At 38.3% G+C, this 18,231-nt stretch overlaps 1 protein-coding gene across 6 annotated transcripts in view; it reads left to right on the plus strand.

Moving 5' to 3' along the window:
• Vps8 (VPS8 subunit of CORVET complex) overlaps positions 1 to 18,231 on the plus strand; it is a 359,227-nt gene that overhangs the window by 256,129 nt on the left and 84,867 nt on the right. For all 6 annotated transcript variants that reach the window (XM_008831321.3, XM_008831320.3, XM_029562651.1 and 3 more), the window contains 3 exons: positions 1,089 to 1,169; positions 1,814 to 1,983; positions 5,767 to 5,932. In XM_008831321.3, coding sequence (XP_008829543.1) covers positions 1,089 to 1,169; positions 1,814 to 1,983; positions 5,767 to 5,932 — 417 coding nt within the window. The remainder of the gene's footprint in view (positions 1 to 1,088; positions 1,170 to 1,813; positions 1,984 to 5,766; positions 5,933 to 18,231) is intronic.

Raw genomic sequence — 18,231 nt, forward strand, 5'->3', positions numbered from 1 at the left:
GCAATGCCCGCGGAGGTCAGAAGAGGCTGTCGGATCCCTTGGGACTGGAGTTACGGAAAGTTGCTAGCTGTCATGTGGTGCCAGGATTCGAACCCGGGTCTTCTGCAAGAACAGTCAGTGTTCTTAACCATTGAAGCATCTCTCCAGCCCCCTCAGTAAAGTTTTTTTTTTTTTTGAAAAAAGAAATAATGATATGGGAAAGTACTCATAACATTAAGTAAAAAATAGATATAAAAATATTTTGTGAAATGTTCAAATTTTATACGGTAAGATGTGCATCCTCTTCCAGAAGCAGGCTTGGATAAATGTGTGCCAAAATGTCAGCAGTTTCTGGGTGAATGGATTTCAGTTTGGGCGTTTTGAGGGTTTGTGGTCCACTGAGTGTTTTTTTTAAATTGTGCATAATAAACAAGTGATCTGGCATACCTAGTATGAAGGGCAGTAGAGAGAAAATTGAGTTACTAGACGTCTGTGATTTATCAGTAATGACTTTATTGGGGGAAAAAGCTTTTAAAAAACTGAAAGCTGTCTCTAAAACTAGAGGAATTTAGTTACTTTGGGCTAGGAGATAGCAAAATGTGGGTCACAAGAGGAATTGTTGGGACAGATTGTTATTCCTAAATATATTGATTTTAAGCAGCGATTGAGGAAGACCTCAAAAGAGTTTGGAAAGCTGATGTTTAATAGAAGCTTCTTACAGAAACATAAGTGATATAAAGTTTAATTAAACCTGCAAAGAAGATTATTAAAGAAGGGATTTGGGTCATTTACATTTTAATTTTGAGACATTCAGAGGCTATGCATTTCTTGGGGAAGGTTCGTGGAAGAGCTTAAGTGAAATACTTAAGCTGGGCATGGTGGCTTATGCCTATAAATCTGGCTTTTAGGAGGCTGAAACAGGAGAATTGCAAGTTTGATGCCAGCTTGGGCTACCTAGTGAGTTCCAGGCCAGCCTAAACTACACAGTGAAATACCATCTCAGAAAACAAAATCCACAGCAATAACAATAAGAAATACCTAAAGTAAATTTAAAATCCCAGGTAGCCCAACAATTACAATTCTTACATTTTTTTTTTTTTTCTAATTAGGACCCAATTTATGGAAAAGGAAAACTTGGAGAAATCCAGGGCCTTATTCTGGGAATGTTAGATACCTTTAACTATGAACAAGTAAGTAAGCTGCTTGCATGTCTGTTTGTCCTAAGATAGAAAATGAGGCTGTTTTTCTTTTCTGTTCTTTTTTTTCTCCTTTTCCTCGAATATTTGTCTTTGAAAATTACTACTTACTAAAAATATGGTAGATTGAAGTATGTATGGTTTTTTCATATTTAAAAATTTCTCTTGAACTTAATTTACACATGTGGATACACAAACAGGTGTATTCCAGAATATGGAAATGCTTCTTATTCACATTCATTGGCAATGAGACCAGTATTTTATTTTCCAAATGAAAGCTCAGTAAACTTTTTTGAAAAATGGTTAATTACAAATCTTTAATCCATAAAAAGGATCAATATAAAAGCTATAAAATAGAATAAATAGATTTGGTCTTATCAGTATTGAATAAGCCACAGAATGGCACATTTCTCAGGAGGAACTAGTAACACACTGGAGCATTTAAGTGTGTGTATTTACCACTCTGCATGTTAAGATTAACTGCTTGAGTTTGTGGGTTTGATGTTTGTCTCATCAAACATCTTCTGTAGTGTATTCCAATTTCAGTTGTTTATAGTTGAAAACTAAACGAATAATATTCTTCATTAATCCCTATCTTTCATCTTGTAACCTATTGTATTTGTTTTGGCCTTTCATAGACCTTGCTGGAAACAACAACCAACCTTCTAAACCAAGATCTCCATTGGTCATTGTGTAACTTGAGAGCTTCAATCTCAAAAGGACTCAATCCCAAACAGGATTACTGCTCTATATGTTTACAACAGTACAAAAGACGCCAAGAAATGGCTGATGAAATTATTGTCTTCAGGTAAGAAAGAGAAGGAATGTCACCTGCATGGTGCAGGTGTAGTATTGCCAGGCAGTAGTACATGTGGATACACAGTCCCACTTAGTCATTCAAGCAGCGAGCAAAACAGGTAGAATTCCTGCCACCGAGGCCCTTACATTCTGCATGAGAGAGGGGAGGGGGTGAAATGAAGGATTTCAGAGAGTGCATAATCTCTACTAAGAGTTAAGAAGAAAAATAAACACAGGGCAGAAGAACAGGAGGATGAAGTATTCCGGAAGAGTACTATTTTAAGAAAGCACAGGGAAGGGTGCATCTCTGACGGAAAACCCCTGGAGCAGATTGAGAGACAGGTGAAGGTGTGGAGAGCCATTTGGATTCAGAATGTATTTTAAAGGCATGACCAACTTGGTGGTGCATTAGGTATGGAATATGAGAGGGAAACTAGGCTTGAGGAACTGGGTGAGCTTGATACCCTTGTCTGAGGAGGAGCAAGTGTAAAAACTGGAAAAATCAAGAGTTTTGTCTTGCAGATTTTAGATTTGAGATGGCTGTTAGACTCCAAGCAGAGTTACCGTGGTCTCATCAGAAGTCTGGAGACATGTTGGGACTGGAAATCATCAACATATAGATATATTTAAATCACAGTACAAAGAGAGAAGAGGTCTCATACACAAGTGAAGGGGTTAGTATCTGGTCCCAAGAATTTGTCTAGAATACATGCGTAGAGGCAACATAGTATAGGACCCAAGAGTCAAACTTCCTGAGTTCAAATATTGACTCTGCCACATGGTAGCTATGAGACTTGGGCAAATTATCTTTTTTTATCTTAGTTTTCTTATTGTAAATTGAGATAGTGACAATACCTACATCCTAGACTTTTGTGACAGGTGAATGAGTGCCTAGATGAAAAAAACACTGTGTCAGCTGTGAAGGAAGCTCAGATTTAGAGACTGAATAAGGAAATGTTTCTCATCATAGAAAGAACTAATCATTTCACAGATACTTATTAACAGCCTACATCCTGTTGAATGGGCTAAAAAACAACATGAAGAAAACAAAGAAGTTTACATTCTAGCATTTGGGGCAGATAATAAACACAAGTGAAATGTCAAACAGTGGTAGATCTTATGGGAAAAAATAAAACATGTAGAGGGGCAGAGAGAAATTTGGGTGGGTGAGTGTTGTCAAGAATGCTTCACTGTTAGAAACAAGTTAACTTAGAAAATTAAAATATAATTGTTACATTAATAAAAATAAAACAGTATAGAGAAAGAGAATGTTGGGAGGTACTAATTTACAAAGCGCAAATAGATAAAGACTCATTGTTTAATGACCTTACTGAATAATTTTTAAAGTGTTGTGGGGTGCTTCACCAGAGAAGACCGCTCAGACAAAGTTTTGCCAAATGAAAGTCGTTACTGGCCAGGGCTACTACACAAGGGTGTTGGGAACCCAAGTGTATAGCACCGAGCCATCTCTAGGGTAAACTTTTATACAGAGCAACCATAGCCAGGGGTGAAAAGCTTAAGTTCCCAAGCTTACAGATGGAAAGTCCCTTAACAATTTCTGTTCTATTAAGCAACAATTACTATTTTGCAGAAGCAAGCCAAGCATAACTTATAGGAGCCATAAATCTACAGTTAGCAGTTGCTCTCCAGGACACGCTGACATGTTTTGAAGACAATCGGGGTCCAACCAACATGTGTTCCCATACCCCGGGCCAACTGGCTGATAATTTCAGAGACTAGAGTCAGCCTAAACTCTAACATGGCATAGCTATAGTCAAGAAGGTGCCCTACTACAAAAGACCTAAGGTGGGGCTGGAAAAATGGCTCAGCAGTTAAGAGCACTGGGTGCTCTTGCAGAGGACCCAGGTTTGGTTCCCAGCACCCACATGGCAGCTAACTATTGTGTATAACTCCAGTTCCCGAGGATCCAACACCCTCTTCTGGCTTCTATGGACACTGCACACCACAAATGTACTTGCCTACAAGTAGACAAATCACTCATATGCATAAAATAAAAATAAATCAATAAATATTTTTAAAATGAGAGAAAGAAACAGAGACACCTAAGGAGGTAGCCATGTATAATTTGTAGGAAGAGTTTCCCAGCAGAGGAACAAGGAGTATGGTGGCTGCCAGGCAATACCCTTTCTAGCGTCCTTCAGGAGCAGTGAGTGAGTAGACTCTTGGGCCTGAGCAAAGCAACAGAAAGGGAAAATGACAAGAATGAATTCCAAAGGAAGAACAGAGGCCAAGTCCTGTGGGAGCCAGGTTCCTTTAAGAAGTCATTGGGTGGTTTTGAGGATGGGAGTGATATGATCTGATTGCTGTGTTGAAAATGGGCTATGGAGGATCAAGGAGGAAAGCAGGGTGACCAGCAAGCCTGTTGCAATAGTCCTTGAGAGAGATGGCCTGGGCCGATACGTAGCAAAGAAGGAAGTGGGAGATTCTGGATATTGTGAAGGCAGAGCCAGGAGGATTTGCTATAGATTTGCTCATTATGTGAAAACAGAAAATAGTCGAGGATGACTCCAATGGTTTTTGCCTTCTAGAAACTTGAAGGATGTAGTCGCTATTTATTGAGATGTGAAGTATGCAGTAGAAGTGGAGTTAATGGAAATTACAAGCTTGGTTTTGGACATGTTAAATTAAGATGTCTATTAGATATCAGAATAGAGTTCCTGAGAAGACAGATACATAGGGATGAAGGGAGAGGTCTGTGCTGAAGGTATAAATTTGGTAATCATGAGCCTATAGCTTTTAAAGGCTTGGAACTAGAAACCGTCGCTAAAGAAGCAGGGCGAGAGAGAGGAAAAACTAGTATATGAGAAGCAGGTTATATAGAGAATGAAATAGCATTGAGAAGGAAAACTAATGACTATAGAAGAGAAGAGGATTGCCCTCTGGACCAGTCCAGTGCTTCAGGCGAGAGAAAGGAGGAGCCAGAAAAGACATCTGAGAGGCATGCTCAGTATTCAACATCTGGGAGACTCACTTGGTAATTTAGAAAAATCAACAGAGAATGTCTTCATGGTACAAGTGTAAGAATTTTCTAGAGCATTGACTTTTTTTCGATGTTTCAAGTTGTAACTTGCCTTGAATTTGAATGTGGTAGACCATTCATATTATTACCAAGCTACTAAAATAACTACAAGTTTCCCAATTGCCTCTACAATTTTTTTAAAAATTTATTTTGAGGCAGAGTCTTCCTGTAGCCCCAGCTGGCCTGGAATTTGCTATGTGGACTAGGCTGGCCTTGATCTTACAGAGATCCACCTGCCTCTGCCTCCAGAGTGCTGGGGTTAAAGGCATGCGCCACTATGGCCGGCCCAATTGCCTTTTTTAAAAAACCGCCTAAAACAATGACCAGAAGAATTTCATAGTTGGAAAATGAGCAGAAACTCCACTCAGCTCTGTAATCAGAGAATTGTGATGGCATTGCTACTCACAACCTAAGAATTAAAGTTGTGAGACTGGATTTTTTTTTTTTTTTCCCTTTGAGACGGGGTCTCACTATGTAGTCCTGACTGGCCTGGAACTGGCTATGAAGACCAGGTGGCTAGCCTTGAACTCAGAGAGGTCCACCTGCCTCTGCCTCCAGAGTGGTAGGATTACAGGCATGCACCACCTTGTCCAGCCCTAGACTGGATTCTTTAAAGTCAAGGATATCAGTGGGGATTGTTCCTCTCCTGTTTCTTGTCATTCCAGTTTTTCTTTACCATATGCTAGTACACTCTATCATTGTTCATGTTTATAGATTTTGAAATAGCACAAATTGTATTTCTTCATTTTGTAGCTGTGGCCATTTGTATCATTCATTTTGTCTACAAAACAAAGAATGCACCATAGAAACTGAAGGCCAAACAAGATGGGCATGTTACAAATGCACCTCAAGTAACAAAGTAGGAAAACTGAGTGAAAATTCATCTGAAATTAAGAAAGGAAGGACGACTTCATCACAGGTGAGACCTATTTGAGTGCCAAGCTGGACCTATTATTTTCTTATCAATGTCTGTTAGACCTGGTTCACTTTTGTCAGATCGTATTAGCCTCAACAAATTTACCTGATAGATGCTGGCTGTGTTGGCATCTACTGCTCAGTCCTGTTCGGTGTTTGAAGAGCCTGTCCTCCCTACTCAGCACTGACAAGAAGATGTGTTCTGCCCCTGTTAGGCTTGAAATCTAGTCTAACAGAAAGTGCGGACACCAGTGTGCTTTTAAGAATCTTGATAGAATCGCAGGTCAAGGACAGATGAGTTACTTGCAGGTGACTGATGATACCTCTATGGCAAGAGTGGGAAATCACCAGTTTCTCTGGGCTCATGGTAGACAAGGTACTCTATTCTCTCTGCATATTTTCTGGATTAGATGATGTCTTTAAAGAACTTGACGCACTAGTATTCATCTGAGAAGATTTTCATTGCCTTTGGTTCTAGTAGATCACACACATAGTTTGTTTTTATGTTGAAGCATTTTTTAAAAAGTAGGCAGTAGGGTAGGGATTAGACTCCACTGCTCAGCAGGTTTGAGAGAATCACTGCTTGACAACGTGAGGTTAAATGTGGAAAAGTTAGCAGGGCTAGGACTTGATCTTTGGGCTGTACTCAACTCTGAATTAAGATCTATTTACGGCTTCCTACTCTTTCTTCAGTATCACGTATCCCCACAGTTGGCCTTCATAGCTCCTAGTGGAAAGTTAGACATGATACTTTACTCTTTGTTTCCAGTTTTCAGTGTTGCACTGAAGCAAAGCCAGGGAAGATCTCATAATAGGCTTCGCTCCAGATTATAGTTTGGAATATATGTCTATACTCCAGTGGTAGGAATTCCATTTGTCATTTCTATTTATATTCAGTCAGTTTCTGTTGAACAGTATGCCAGGCACTGTGCTAGAAATGTAGTATAGTAGATAAAATAAACAGAATTTTGTCTCCTGGAGTTTATATCAATGAAATTCATAAACAGATTTCAAATAACTGTTCTCAACTCCCAGTATGTGATATCCTTTCTAACATCAATTTTGTTAATTATCTAGATACTATCTGATTGTACAATAATTCAACTCTGTGCCCAGAGTTACAGATGCCACAGTTTGATGGTCAGTCTCACAAGACTCCCCTCATGTCATATGATAGTCAAAACAGGGTACCTACTCTTTTCAACCTGGCTACAAATTCGGGTTCCTATGATTCCCCTCCAGGTTTGGTAAATCACTATAATAACTTATAGAATGGAGGAAACCACTTTATTTACATTTACCTATTTATGAGAAAGGATACAACTCAGGCAGAAAATGGAAGAGATGGATAGGATAAGGCTGTTAGTGGTAGATCCCATACTATCTCTGGGTCTACCACTGTCCCATCTCTTCTAGCAGCTTCATGAATCCAAAAGCTCTGAAAACCCCATCGTTTAGAAGTTTCATCATGTAGTTGTGTGCTTGATTAAATCATTGGGCATTTGTGATTGAACTCAGTCTCTACCCCTAGCCTGGTCTTTCTGACATCCAACCCTCATCCCATAGGTATATAGAGGTCCCTAGCTAACAGTCATCTAATTAGCATACAAATGCTGCCCCTCTCAGGAGATTCCAAGGTTTTTACTTATTTTATTTTTTATGTGTATGAGTGTTTTGTGTACATGTATGTAAGTGCATCTATGTTGTACAATGCCCACAGAGGTCAAAGGAGGGTGTCAGATCCCCTGAAACTGAGTTAAGGATGGTTGTTAGCCACCATGTGGGTGCTGGGAACTGAACCCAGGTCCCCTGGAAGAGCAGCCAGTGGTCTTAACTGCTGAGCCATCTCTCCAGCCCCAATTCCAAGGCTTTTAAGAGAGAGTTCTGTGCCAAGAACCCGAGACAAAGACCAAATACCAATATTTTTATTACACCACAAATATTTACGCATGAACCAGGTTGGAAGAACAGAAAATGAGGGGACCTAAATCAGACACAAAGAATCATGGATGACTTTCTAAAAGTGCATGTTAGCTGCCCGTAAAGGGGGGAAAAAAAACAAGTTAGATAGACAAGTTTAGATGCAAGGGTAAGCAGGAAGAAGAGTAGTGTAGGCAGACAGAACATTACATAGAACAAACGTGGCATCTCTGCTCTCTCCTAGGGGCATAGAACTAGGGTTTGAGTATGACTGGATCTCAAGGGTGAAAGAGATGTATTGCCTCCCTCAGAAGTCTCCTATATCTCTTAGAAATCACCTCCCCCCTCAACTCCAGGAAGCCACTGATTTGCATATAGGATGTGAAACAGGAGTGGAGATTTATTCTTTTGCATGTGGCTAGCCATTGCATGTGCCTTTTATACCTTAGTAAAAAATTGATTCGCTACATATCTCTAAATTTCCATTCTACGTAATTAAACTATGTTTCTATCCTTTTCCTAATACTGTAGCTTTTATGAGCAGTCTGGTTTTAAAGTTATGTGAGACCTTCAGCTTTGTTCTTGTTTATAACTTTTGGCCATCTTCTATTGCCTGTCATTATAAATTTTAGCTTGCTAGCTTGTTGCTTTCTACAAGAAAAAAACAACTAAGTACATGCTAAATTCTGGAAGGCATTTACAATACATCCTTCATTGCCTCCTTCTGCCTTCTCAGTACATCTAGGAAAAGTAATGAATTTAAAAATTGGATGTGCAGAGCTGGGCAGGGTGGTGCATGCCTTTAATCCCAGCACTCAGGAGGCAGAGGCAGGCAGATTTTTGTGAGTTCCAGGCCAGCTGGTCTACGAGGAGATCCTGTCTCAAAAAAGACAAAAAATAAAAAATTGAACATGCAGGTCAAAAACATTTCCCCCTGTGGCTGTTCTGTTCTACAAGACAGATAGAGCCCAAACTTTTTAGGGTTTATAAGAAATTTCAATGAAATCAATTCTAAGGATATAGCTCAGTGGTTGAGTGTGTGTGCAAGGCCCTGGACTCAACCCCCAGTACAAAAAAGGAAGAGATCAAACCTTCCTAATTGTGTTATACAAGCCAGAAGAATGATTTTCAGTTTTCTTAAAATTTCATCATGTAAGATATTATAAAAATACTTCATAGGTTAGTAAACCAAGAAGAAAAGAGAAATGAAATGTATCAAATGTATGTATTTAGGTATTTTTATATCATGTTTGGCTTCACACCAACTTTATGAGGGTGGTATACTCTTTATTTTACAACTGAAGGAACCAAATGCAGCTCAGAGAGGATGGGGCCAGTGTTGGATGTAGGACAACCTTTTCATGCTACCAGGAAAACTGACTTCATTAAAACCTGGTAAATCTGATTTTTAAAATATATCCATACTGAATTGATAGGGTTGGTTTAATGTTCCTTGGCATTATATAAACTAGTCACATTTTTAGTTATAAAAAGTTTTAAATAATAAACATGAATTCCATAGTGTGATGGTTTTCATTAAACCTTATTACATGAGAGTTTTATTTGGATCATTTGATTTCCTATGAAACTCTTATCAACCCTGGTGAAGTGACTACCCGGTGCATGGAAGGAGAGTCAAGCTGACACAGCCACTCAGTGTTCACCTGCCCTTTCTATCTGCAGGACATAATGAATACATTTAGAATATCCCATTGCCTTTGAAACACAATCTATCAGACCCAGTAACTGACATTTAAATCAGTTTCTGACTCCAGTTCAACTTTGAGGAGAGATGCAACATATATCTTCAAAACTATGGTCCTTGCAGATGAAATCTCTTCTACCAGTTTGTCTTTTGAAATCACTGATTGGTCAATATATACAACCAGTAATTCTGAGATATTAGTTGCCTACTGTAAGAATGACTTTTATGGATACTCTGGACAAAGGGCTTTTACCTAATCTTACGACCAAAAAGTTAATTTGATCTTAGCTTTTTTATGGTGTAGAAAAGCTCACTAAGCTTGTGTGACCTGGGCATATGACCTTAATCCCTCATAACCCTTCCTTACCTTTAACCCTTAAATAGTGTGTGAATGTGTGTGTGGATATTTTACATGTTCAAAAAAGCACTACAGATAACTGCCTGGGATATTCACTAGAAACAAGGGAGATAGGAAGATTTTTCATGTGTGTTGCAAATAGTAGATGGGATTAAATTGATGACATCTGTTTGTGGTTGTTTACATGCTGTTCTAAGTCAGTAGGCAAAAGGTAAAATTCTCTGATAAGCAAAGGTTGGGTTTTTACTTCTCTATTTCATGCCAGATATACTATTTGAATAAAAGAATGATTGAGCCCTTGTTTGAGAGCACCGTTCTGAGAGAATTCTGAAGGAACAGGCAGGTTATCAGCAGTTCAGGTCCACTCTTAGCTTAAAATGAATGCCAAGACTGTTTTATTCAGGAATCACTGTAATGTGACACGTAGTAAATGCTGCAGCCTACCAATAAGCTAAGTGGTTATGATAGGAGCTGTTCCCCAGAAAATCTTGCTTTCCTCTGGAATAAGATTTTTATCCTGTATAAACAGGAGAAATTATCCAAATGTCTTTCTTATTTCCCCACCAGCCCCCAAGGTTTACATAAGCTCTGTCAGAAACTTTCAGGGCTATAACATAATTTGCAAGTCTATCTGATTTTTCTTTTGTTCTCGCTACATATTATCCACAGATAAAATGCATAGGAGGAACTAATACCAGTTAAAGTACTCAACACTCTATTTTATAAGCTCAACAGATTTATTCATTTATATTAATATAATAAAAATTCAAATTTCATCTTCATTTGTTCCTATATTAAATTCAGAGTAGTAAATAACATCTTCATTGGCACTGATTAGCATTGGATTAAATTAGCTTGCTATTAATGTTTTTAAAATGTTTAATTTATATCAATTTCTTCAATATAAATAAAAAGACTTACTAGATCTCAATTTAAACATTATTGTATTATTAACAAGAAGTTATTTTTTGGGGTTTTTTTTTAATGTACTGAATGTTTGTATGATTTTTGTATGTGAATGCCAGTGCTTACACCATAGTGTATGTGTGGAGATCAGAAAACAACCTCAGGTGTCAGTCCTTCCTTGCCTTCCACTTTGTTTAAGACAGTGTTACCTGTTGTTTTATCTGCTGTGTGTGTCAGGCTAGCTGGCCCATGAGCCTCCAGAGATTTTCCTGTCTATCTCTCATCTTGCCGTAGGGGTGCTGGGATTATAGAAGCTCAGCTTGAGTGTGGCTCTGGTTCAAATTCAGGTGATCTTTCTTACATGCTTACTCCTTTGCTCACTCAGCCATCTCTTTAGCTCTGGTTTGGCGTTCTTAAGAATAAATAATAGTCATGGCTGGAGAGATGCATCAGTGGTTAAGAGCACTGGCTGCAGAGGACCCAGGTTTTGTTCTCAGTACCCACATGGCAGTTAACAACAGTCTGTAACTCCAGCTCCAGGAGATTTGATGCCCTCTGCTGACCTCCACTTCATGGGTATTGCACAACATGAGTGCACTTACATGCATGCAGGCAATACACTCATACACATAAAATGAAATATTAGAAATTTTAAAAGAATAGTTAATTAACATAGAATAGATAATAAATGAACACAGAAATTGTTATTTCTTTTAAACCCTCATAAAAATTAGAACATTTAGACATTAAGAGTTTTATAATAGCTGGGCATGATGGTATACACCTTTAATCACAGTATCCCAGAGACAAAGGTAGGAGGATCTCTGTAAAATCAAGGCCAGCCTGGTCTACTACATAGTGATTTCCAGGTCAGCTGGGGCTACAGACCCACCCTGTCTCAAAAACAGTCAAGAGTTTTGTATTATGTTGTTCAAAATCATCCCTTGCCTGTAGAGACTCAGGACATCTAAGATACCACAGACATTTGCTTTTTCACTAACAGGTAAATGGAAGATGACTATTGAAAATATACATTTAGCTGACTGTTCATCAGTAATAATCACAAAAGGAGAGAATTGAACAAAATAAGCTTATTCATCCATACTTGGAATTGGTTTTATTTCTTAGATCTCACAGTTGTCTAAGGGCATGCTTTATTTGGGGAGATGAATTCATAGTGTCAGTGGAAAGAATTTATAACTTAAAAGTAAGTATAAAGTAAATGCATATTACATATGCTTGTTTTGAATTCCAACAGTAATGTGGAGCTGTAAATAAGCATGTTGTTTAATGAAATTAGAACACTTGTTTTTACTTGTCCATTAAAAAATTTTTGATTGATTTATTTCTATATTTTTATGTGCATGAATGTCTTACCTGCACCACGTATGTACAGTGCCATTACAGGCCAGAAGAGGGCTTCAGATCCCTGGAACTGGAGTTACAGATGATTCTTAGCCATGATGTTGGTGTTAGGAACTGAACCCTGCTCCTCTGCAGTAGCAGCCAGTGAGTGCTCTTAACCGCGAGCCTCTCTCCAGCCCTCACTTAATCATTTTTAAAGAGAATTAACTCCTTATTATAGAAGGTTAAATACAAATTATATATACCAAAAATGAGGATTCAGTGTTTGGTAATAACATTTCTAAAGGAATATATTTTAAATGAAACAAATGAAATGAGGATTAATATATCTCAGAAATACATAGAGATGGTCAGTGGTTCTACTATAAATGAAACTTTTTAAGAAGATTTTTGTACATTTTCCAAACTTGTTATACTCCAGTACTAAGTGATCCTTATCGTGTGCCTGCTTTGTGCTGAACAACATTCTTTGGTTCTATAGGCATACATTGTTTTTGCTTTTGTTGCTTAAGACAAGGTCTCATGTGACACAGGCTAACCTTGAACTTGCTGTGCAGCTAAAGACCTTGAACTTTCGATCCTTCCACCTCTACCTCCCAAGTGCCAGGATTACAGTAGTATGCTACCATGCCAGGATTTATGCAGTACTTGGGACTAAACCCACAGCTTATTGCATGTTAGGCGAGCACTCTACCAACTGAGGTATATCCCCAACCCCATATAAGTGTATATTGGTGAACAAAAGCAAAGCAATAGTTCTCATAGGCAGCTTAGCCTCCAGCAAGAAAGCTAGATGATGCTTACATAAACATAATACAATAGTTTTGAATTCTCATAGGTACATAGTTTACGTGAGGGGAAAAATAGAATGTTATAGGGAGAATAACTTTGAATTGACAGCAGAAAACACGCATATATCTATATATAGAACCATTAAGCTTGTCTTGAAAGGGTACAAAGATAATAGCCATATGAAAAAAACATTTCAAGCAAATAAGAGTTAACATGCAGTTAACAGGATCTGACTAGGGAAGTGACAGTCAAAGGAACTGAAAAAAGCTAGAGAGCTGAATGGGGCCCAGTACCACATGCCTGCAGGCTCTGCTACTTGGAAAGCTGAGGCAGGAAGAGCACTAGAGTTTGAGAGCAGCCTGGGCACTGTAGTGAGACACCTACAAAAACAAACCCAAACAAAATACAAAAACTACAGAGGAAAACATGTCTGACAAGGCCTGGACCGAAGGACTCCCAGTTCTAAATGACCACAGATGCCAGCCCACATTACTTTACCCAGCCAGAATGTCTACTATAGTCGAAGGGGAAAGAAAAATCTTCCATGACATAAATAGGCTGGAAGAATTCATGTCTACAAAAGAACAGCTACACCAAGAATGTGAACAGAAACCGAAATGACAGGATTCAATACACATAGATCTTTAATAACTCTAAATAACAATGGACTGAACTCCCCAGTCAAAAGACACAGACTAGGTGAATGGATTAAAAAACAAAACCCGTCTTTTTGTTGTCTGCAAGAAACTCATCTCACTTTCAAAGACAGGCACTATCTCAAAGTGAAAGGAAAAAAAAAAAATTAAATGAATGATACTAACAGAAAAAATGGACTTTAAACTAAAACTAATCAGAAGAGATAAAGAGGGCCGCTTCATTCTGATCAAAAGAACGATGGACCAAGAAGATATTATGATCATGAACATATATTCACCAAACTCTGGTGCACTCAAATTCATAAAATCAATACTACAAGACTTGAAGACACAGATTACTCCCAACTCATTAATAGAGGGGAACTTCAATACCCCATTGTCACCATTAGATAGGTCAACAGGACAGAGAACTAATAGAGAGACATCTGAATTAAATAATACCATACCTCAAATGGGCCTAACAGACATCTACTGAATATTCCACCCCAAGCACCAAAGAATATGCTTTCTATTCAGCACCCCATGGAACCTTCTCCAAAATTGACCATATACTGCAGCAGAAACAAATGCCAAGAAATATGAAAAATTAAAATAATTCCATGTATTCTAATGCAATAAAACAAAATCAACAGTAAAAGTATCTCTGATAGCTGTATTAATTCATGAAGATTAAACAACACACTCCTGAATGAAGAGTGGTCAAAGAAGAAATTGAGAAAGAAATAAAAGAATTCCAAGAACTAAGTGAAAAGGACAATACAACACAACAAAACCTCTGGGACACCCTGAAAGCAGTCCTTAGAGGGAAATTTATAGTTCTAAGTGCCTACATCAAAAAATTGGCAAGAACACAAATAAATGACTTAACATTGCAACTCAAGACACTTGAAAAGCAACAGCAAATGAAACTCAAATCCAGCAGACAAGAAGAAATAACAAAAATCAGAGCAGACATTAATGAATTAGAAACGAAGAAAACAATACAAAGAATCGAATCCAAGAGCTGGTTCTTTGGAAAAGATAAACAAGATTGACAGACTGCTAACCCAGTTAACCAAAACAAAGAAAGAGAACCTCCCAATCAACAAAATCAGAGATGAAAGGGGAAACATCACAACAGACACCAAAGAGATCCAGAACATTATAAGGGAATACTTTAAAAACCTATATGCTACTAAATTTGAAAACCTGGATATCTAAAGGCATGGGAACCACCAAAACTAAACCAAGAAGAGATTAACAGCTTAAACAGATCCATAACACAAAAAGAAATTGAAACAGTAATACAAAACCTACGACTAAAAAAACCCCAGGACCAGGTGCATTTACAGCAGAATTCTATCAGACATCTAAAGAAGATCAGCATCCAATACTACTTAATTTATTCAAAAAGATAGAAAGGGAGGGAGAACTTCCAAATTCCTTCTATGAAGTCAGCATCACTCTAATACGAAAGCCAGGTAAAGATACAACCAAAAAAGAAAACTATAGACCCATATGCTTAATGAACATAGATGCAAAAATTCTCAATAAAATACCTGAAAACTGCATACAGACACACACCAAAAAGATCATCCACCATGATCAAGTCAGCTTTATCCCAGAGATGCAGGGATGATTCAATATACGTAAGTCAATAAACGTTATAAATCTTATAAATGCACTCAAAGACAAGAACCATATGGTCATCTCAATAGATGAAGAGAAGGCCTTTAGGAAAATTCAACATGCATTTATGTTCAAAGTCCAAGAGAGGATTGGACTGGAGGATTAGAGAGAATTGAACTGGAGGCAACATACCTCAACATATTAAAGCCATATATAACAAACCCACATCCAACATCATTCTAAATGGAGAAAAACTGGAAGCATTCCCATTGAAATCAGGAATCAGACAAGGCTGCCCACTATCTTCACTTCTTGAAACTCTTTCAAGAGCAATGAGACAAGAGCAGGAAATTAAGGAGTAATAATTGGAAAAGAAGAGATCAAATTATCCCTTTTTGCAGAATATATGATACTATATCTGAGATGCCAAAAATTCCACAAGAACTCTCCTAGAAATGATTAGCACTTTCAGTAAAGTGGCAGGTTACAAAATTAACCTACAAAAGTCTGTAGCCTTTCTATATACCAATAAAAAGCAATCAGAGAAAGAGTAGATGGAAACACTCCCTTTCACAATAGCTGCAAAAAAATAATAAAATAAAATATCTGTATATCAAAAGAAGAAACCAAGGAAGTGAAGAGAAAATCCACAAAATGGAAGAAAATCTTCACCAGCAACACATCTGACAGAGGTTTAACATCCAGAATATATAACAAACTCAAAAAACAATCAAGAAAGAAAGTAACCCAATTAAAAGATGGGCAAAGGAGTTGAACAAAGAGTTCTAAAAAAGAAATAAAGATGGCTAAGAAGCATCTTAAAAGGTGTTCAACATCACTAATAATTAGGGAAATGCAAATTAAAACCACTTTAAGATTTCATCTTACCCCAGTCAGACTGGCTAAGATAAAGAGAACAAATGATACCAAATGTTGGAGAGGATGTGGGGAATGGGGAATGCTCATACACTGCTGGTGGGATTGCAAACTTGTTCAACCTCTATGTGAAGAACTCTTAAAAAACTACAAATGAACCTATCATTTGACCCAGTTATACCACTCCTTGGCATATACCCAAAGAACTCATCCTATTGCAGAGACACTTGTACATCCATGTTTGTTGCTTTTCACAATAGCTAAGAGATGGAAGCAACCTAAATGTCCCTCAATTGATGAGTGGATAATGAAAGTGTGATTCATTTATACGATGGAGTTTTACTCAGCAGTAAAGAAAGACTAAATCATGAAATTTGCAGGTAAATGATGGAACTAGAAACTGGTATACTAAGTGAAGGAACACAGACTCGGGAAAACAACAACAACAACAACAACAACAACAAAAATGATGTATGTTCTCTCTCATATAAGGGTCCCAGCACCAAATCCATGTAGGTGAGTATGTATCCAGACATAATTACAGGAACCAGGATAATGAAAAGGAACCAGAGAGATAAAGGAAAAGAAAGAATCTGAAAGAGAAGAACAGTTGGAAACAAGCATTAATAATGGAGCTATGGATAAAAATGGGGTTGCTTTAAGTGGAGGGGGCAGGGATGGTTATACAAGGAAACTTGGGGATAAAGGGAAAGAAGGAGCTGAAGAGAGGTGGGACCATAGGACAAAGGTATTATTAAGGAATAAATGCAAAATGGGGCACCTTGAATAGGAAAACCATGGTGAAAGTGTTAGACAATGAGAGGGAAATAATGACTACCTAGTTAAAAAAAAAACAGAGGGAACCATATTAATCAGACAACCTACTGACAAATTATACATACAAGAGGCCTATCCTAGTTTGGTCAGAGGGACATAATGGACAGTTTTTTGCTCCTTGCCCTCCTAGGTCAACTAAGCTCTAGGGAACTATGAGCATCTCTCAAAATGTCCTGTAACTGTGGTGCATCCCCTGTCCTCTTGATCAAGGAGGCCATGGAGACCCCACCACATAGACTTGAACCAGTGTCCAGTCTACAAAGAGGAGGGTCAACACAGATATTTCCTCCATGCTTCCAAGTGAAGCCAGCCACAGTCGAGCAGGACCTTTGACTTACCTTCACATGGATGGAACTGGTAAAAGAAAGGAACCAGGGGCTCCTCACAAGCCCATGTGACCCCTGAGGACCAGATCCTCAAATGACCTTAAGAGTAAAAGGAGATTGGTTTATCTGGGCCAACTGGTTTTAAACACCCAAAGGGAAGGTATAACCAAAGATTAAAGGGATCAATAAAATTCTTTAAGAGTCTATGTGTATAACTAAAAGCTACATAACAAGAAATGGTGCCAGACAAGAGATACCTTTCTTTGAGTTGTTGGCCAGGGTGGCCCAAGAGACTCCCAGACAGGAACCCAGCATAGAACTGGGAAAATGAAAAGCAGACCCCAGTCTTATCTGAAGGAATATTGACAACTGATTGGTGCTAGATGAGGAACAGCTGATCTTCCTAAAACAAGGGACTCTAGATAGGCTGACGAGATTCAGTGGATGGACAAGTACTGGGGAACAGCTGAGGGCGCTGACAACACAGTGGACAGTAACAGGGATGACAGTATATGGGCTCTGGTGGGGGGAGGCTATGGGAGGTGCCACTGAGATGTGGGTATAGATGAGTAAGATTGTATGGGGTGTTCTTTATGAAGTACACAGAAAAAATCAACAATTAAAAAAATGAGTTCTATTTGAGGAAGAAGCATAAAAATTTGCTCCATGTGAATTAGTAGAGGTGAAACACACTACCATTGAACTCTACCCAATGATTTTATATCCATGCTCAGGTGGGTCTCAGAAAGTAACTGTATTAGTCAGAGTTCTCCAAAGAAACAGAACCAGTAGAATGAATATGTATAGAGATTGATCAGCTTAGCTCACAGGATAGAGTCCGAGTAGTCCAACAATGGCTGCACCACACTGGAGAGGCTGAGAATCTGTAGTCACTCAGTCCACAAGGCTGGATGTTTCAGTAGTCCCAATCCAGTGCTGAAGGTCTGACAAATT

The sequence above is a fragment of the Nannospalax galili genome, unplaced genomic scaffold, assembly GCF_000622305.1.
Source record: "Nannospalax galili isolate Female #2095 unplaced genomic scaffold, S.galili_v1.0 scaffold315, whole genome shotgun sequence".
Lineage (NCBI taxonomy): Eukaryota > Metazoa > Chordata > Mammalia > Rodentia > Spalacidae > Nannospalax > Nannospalax galili.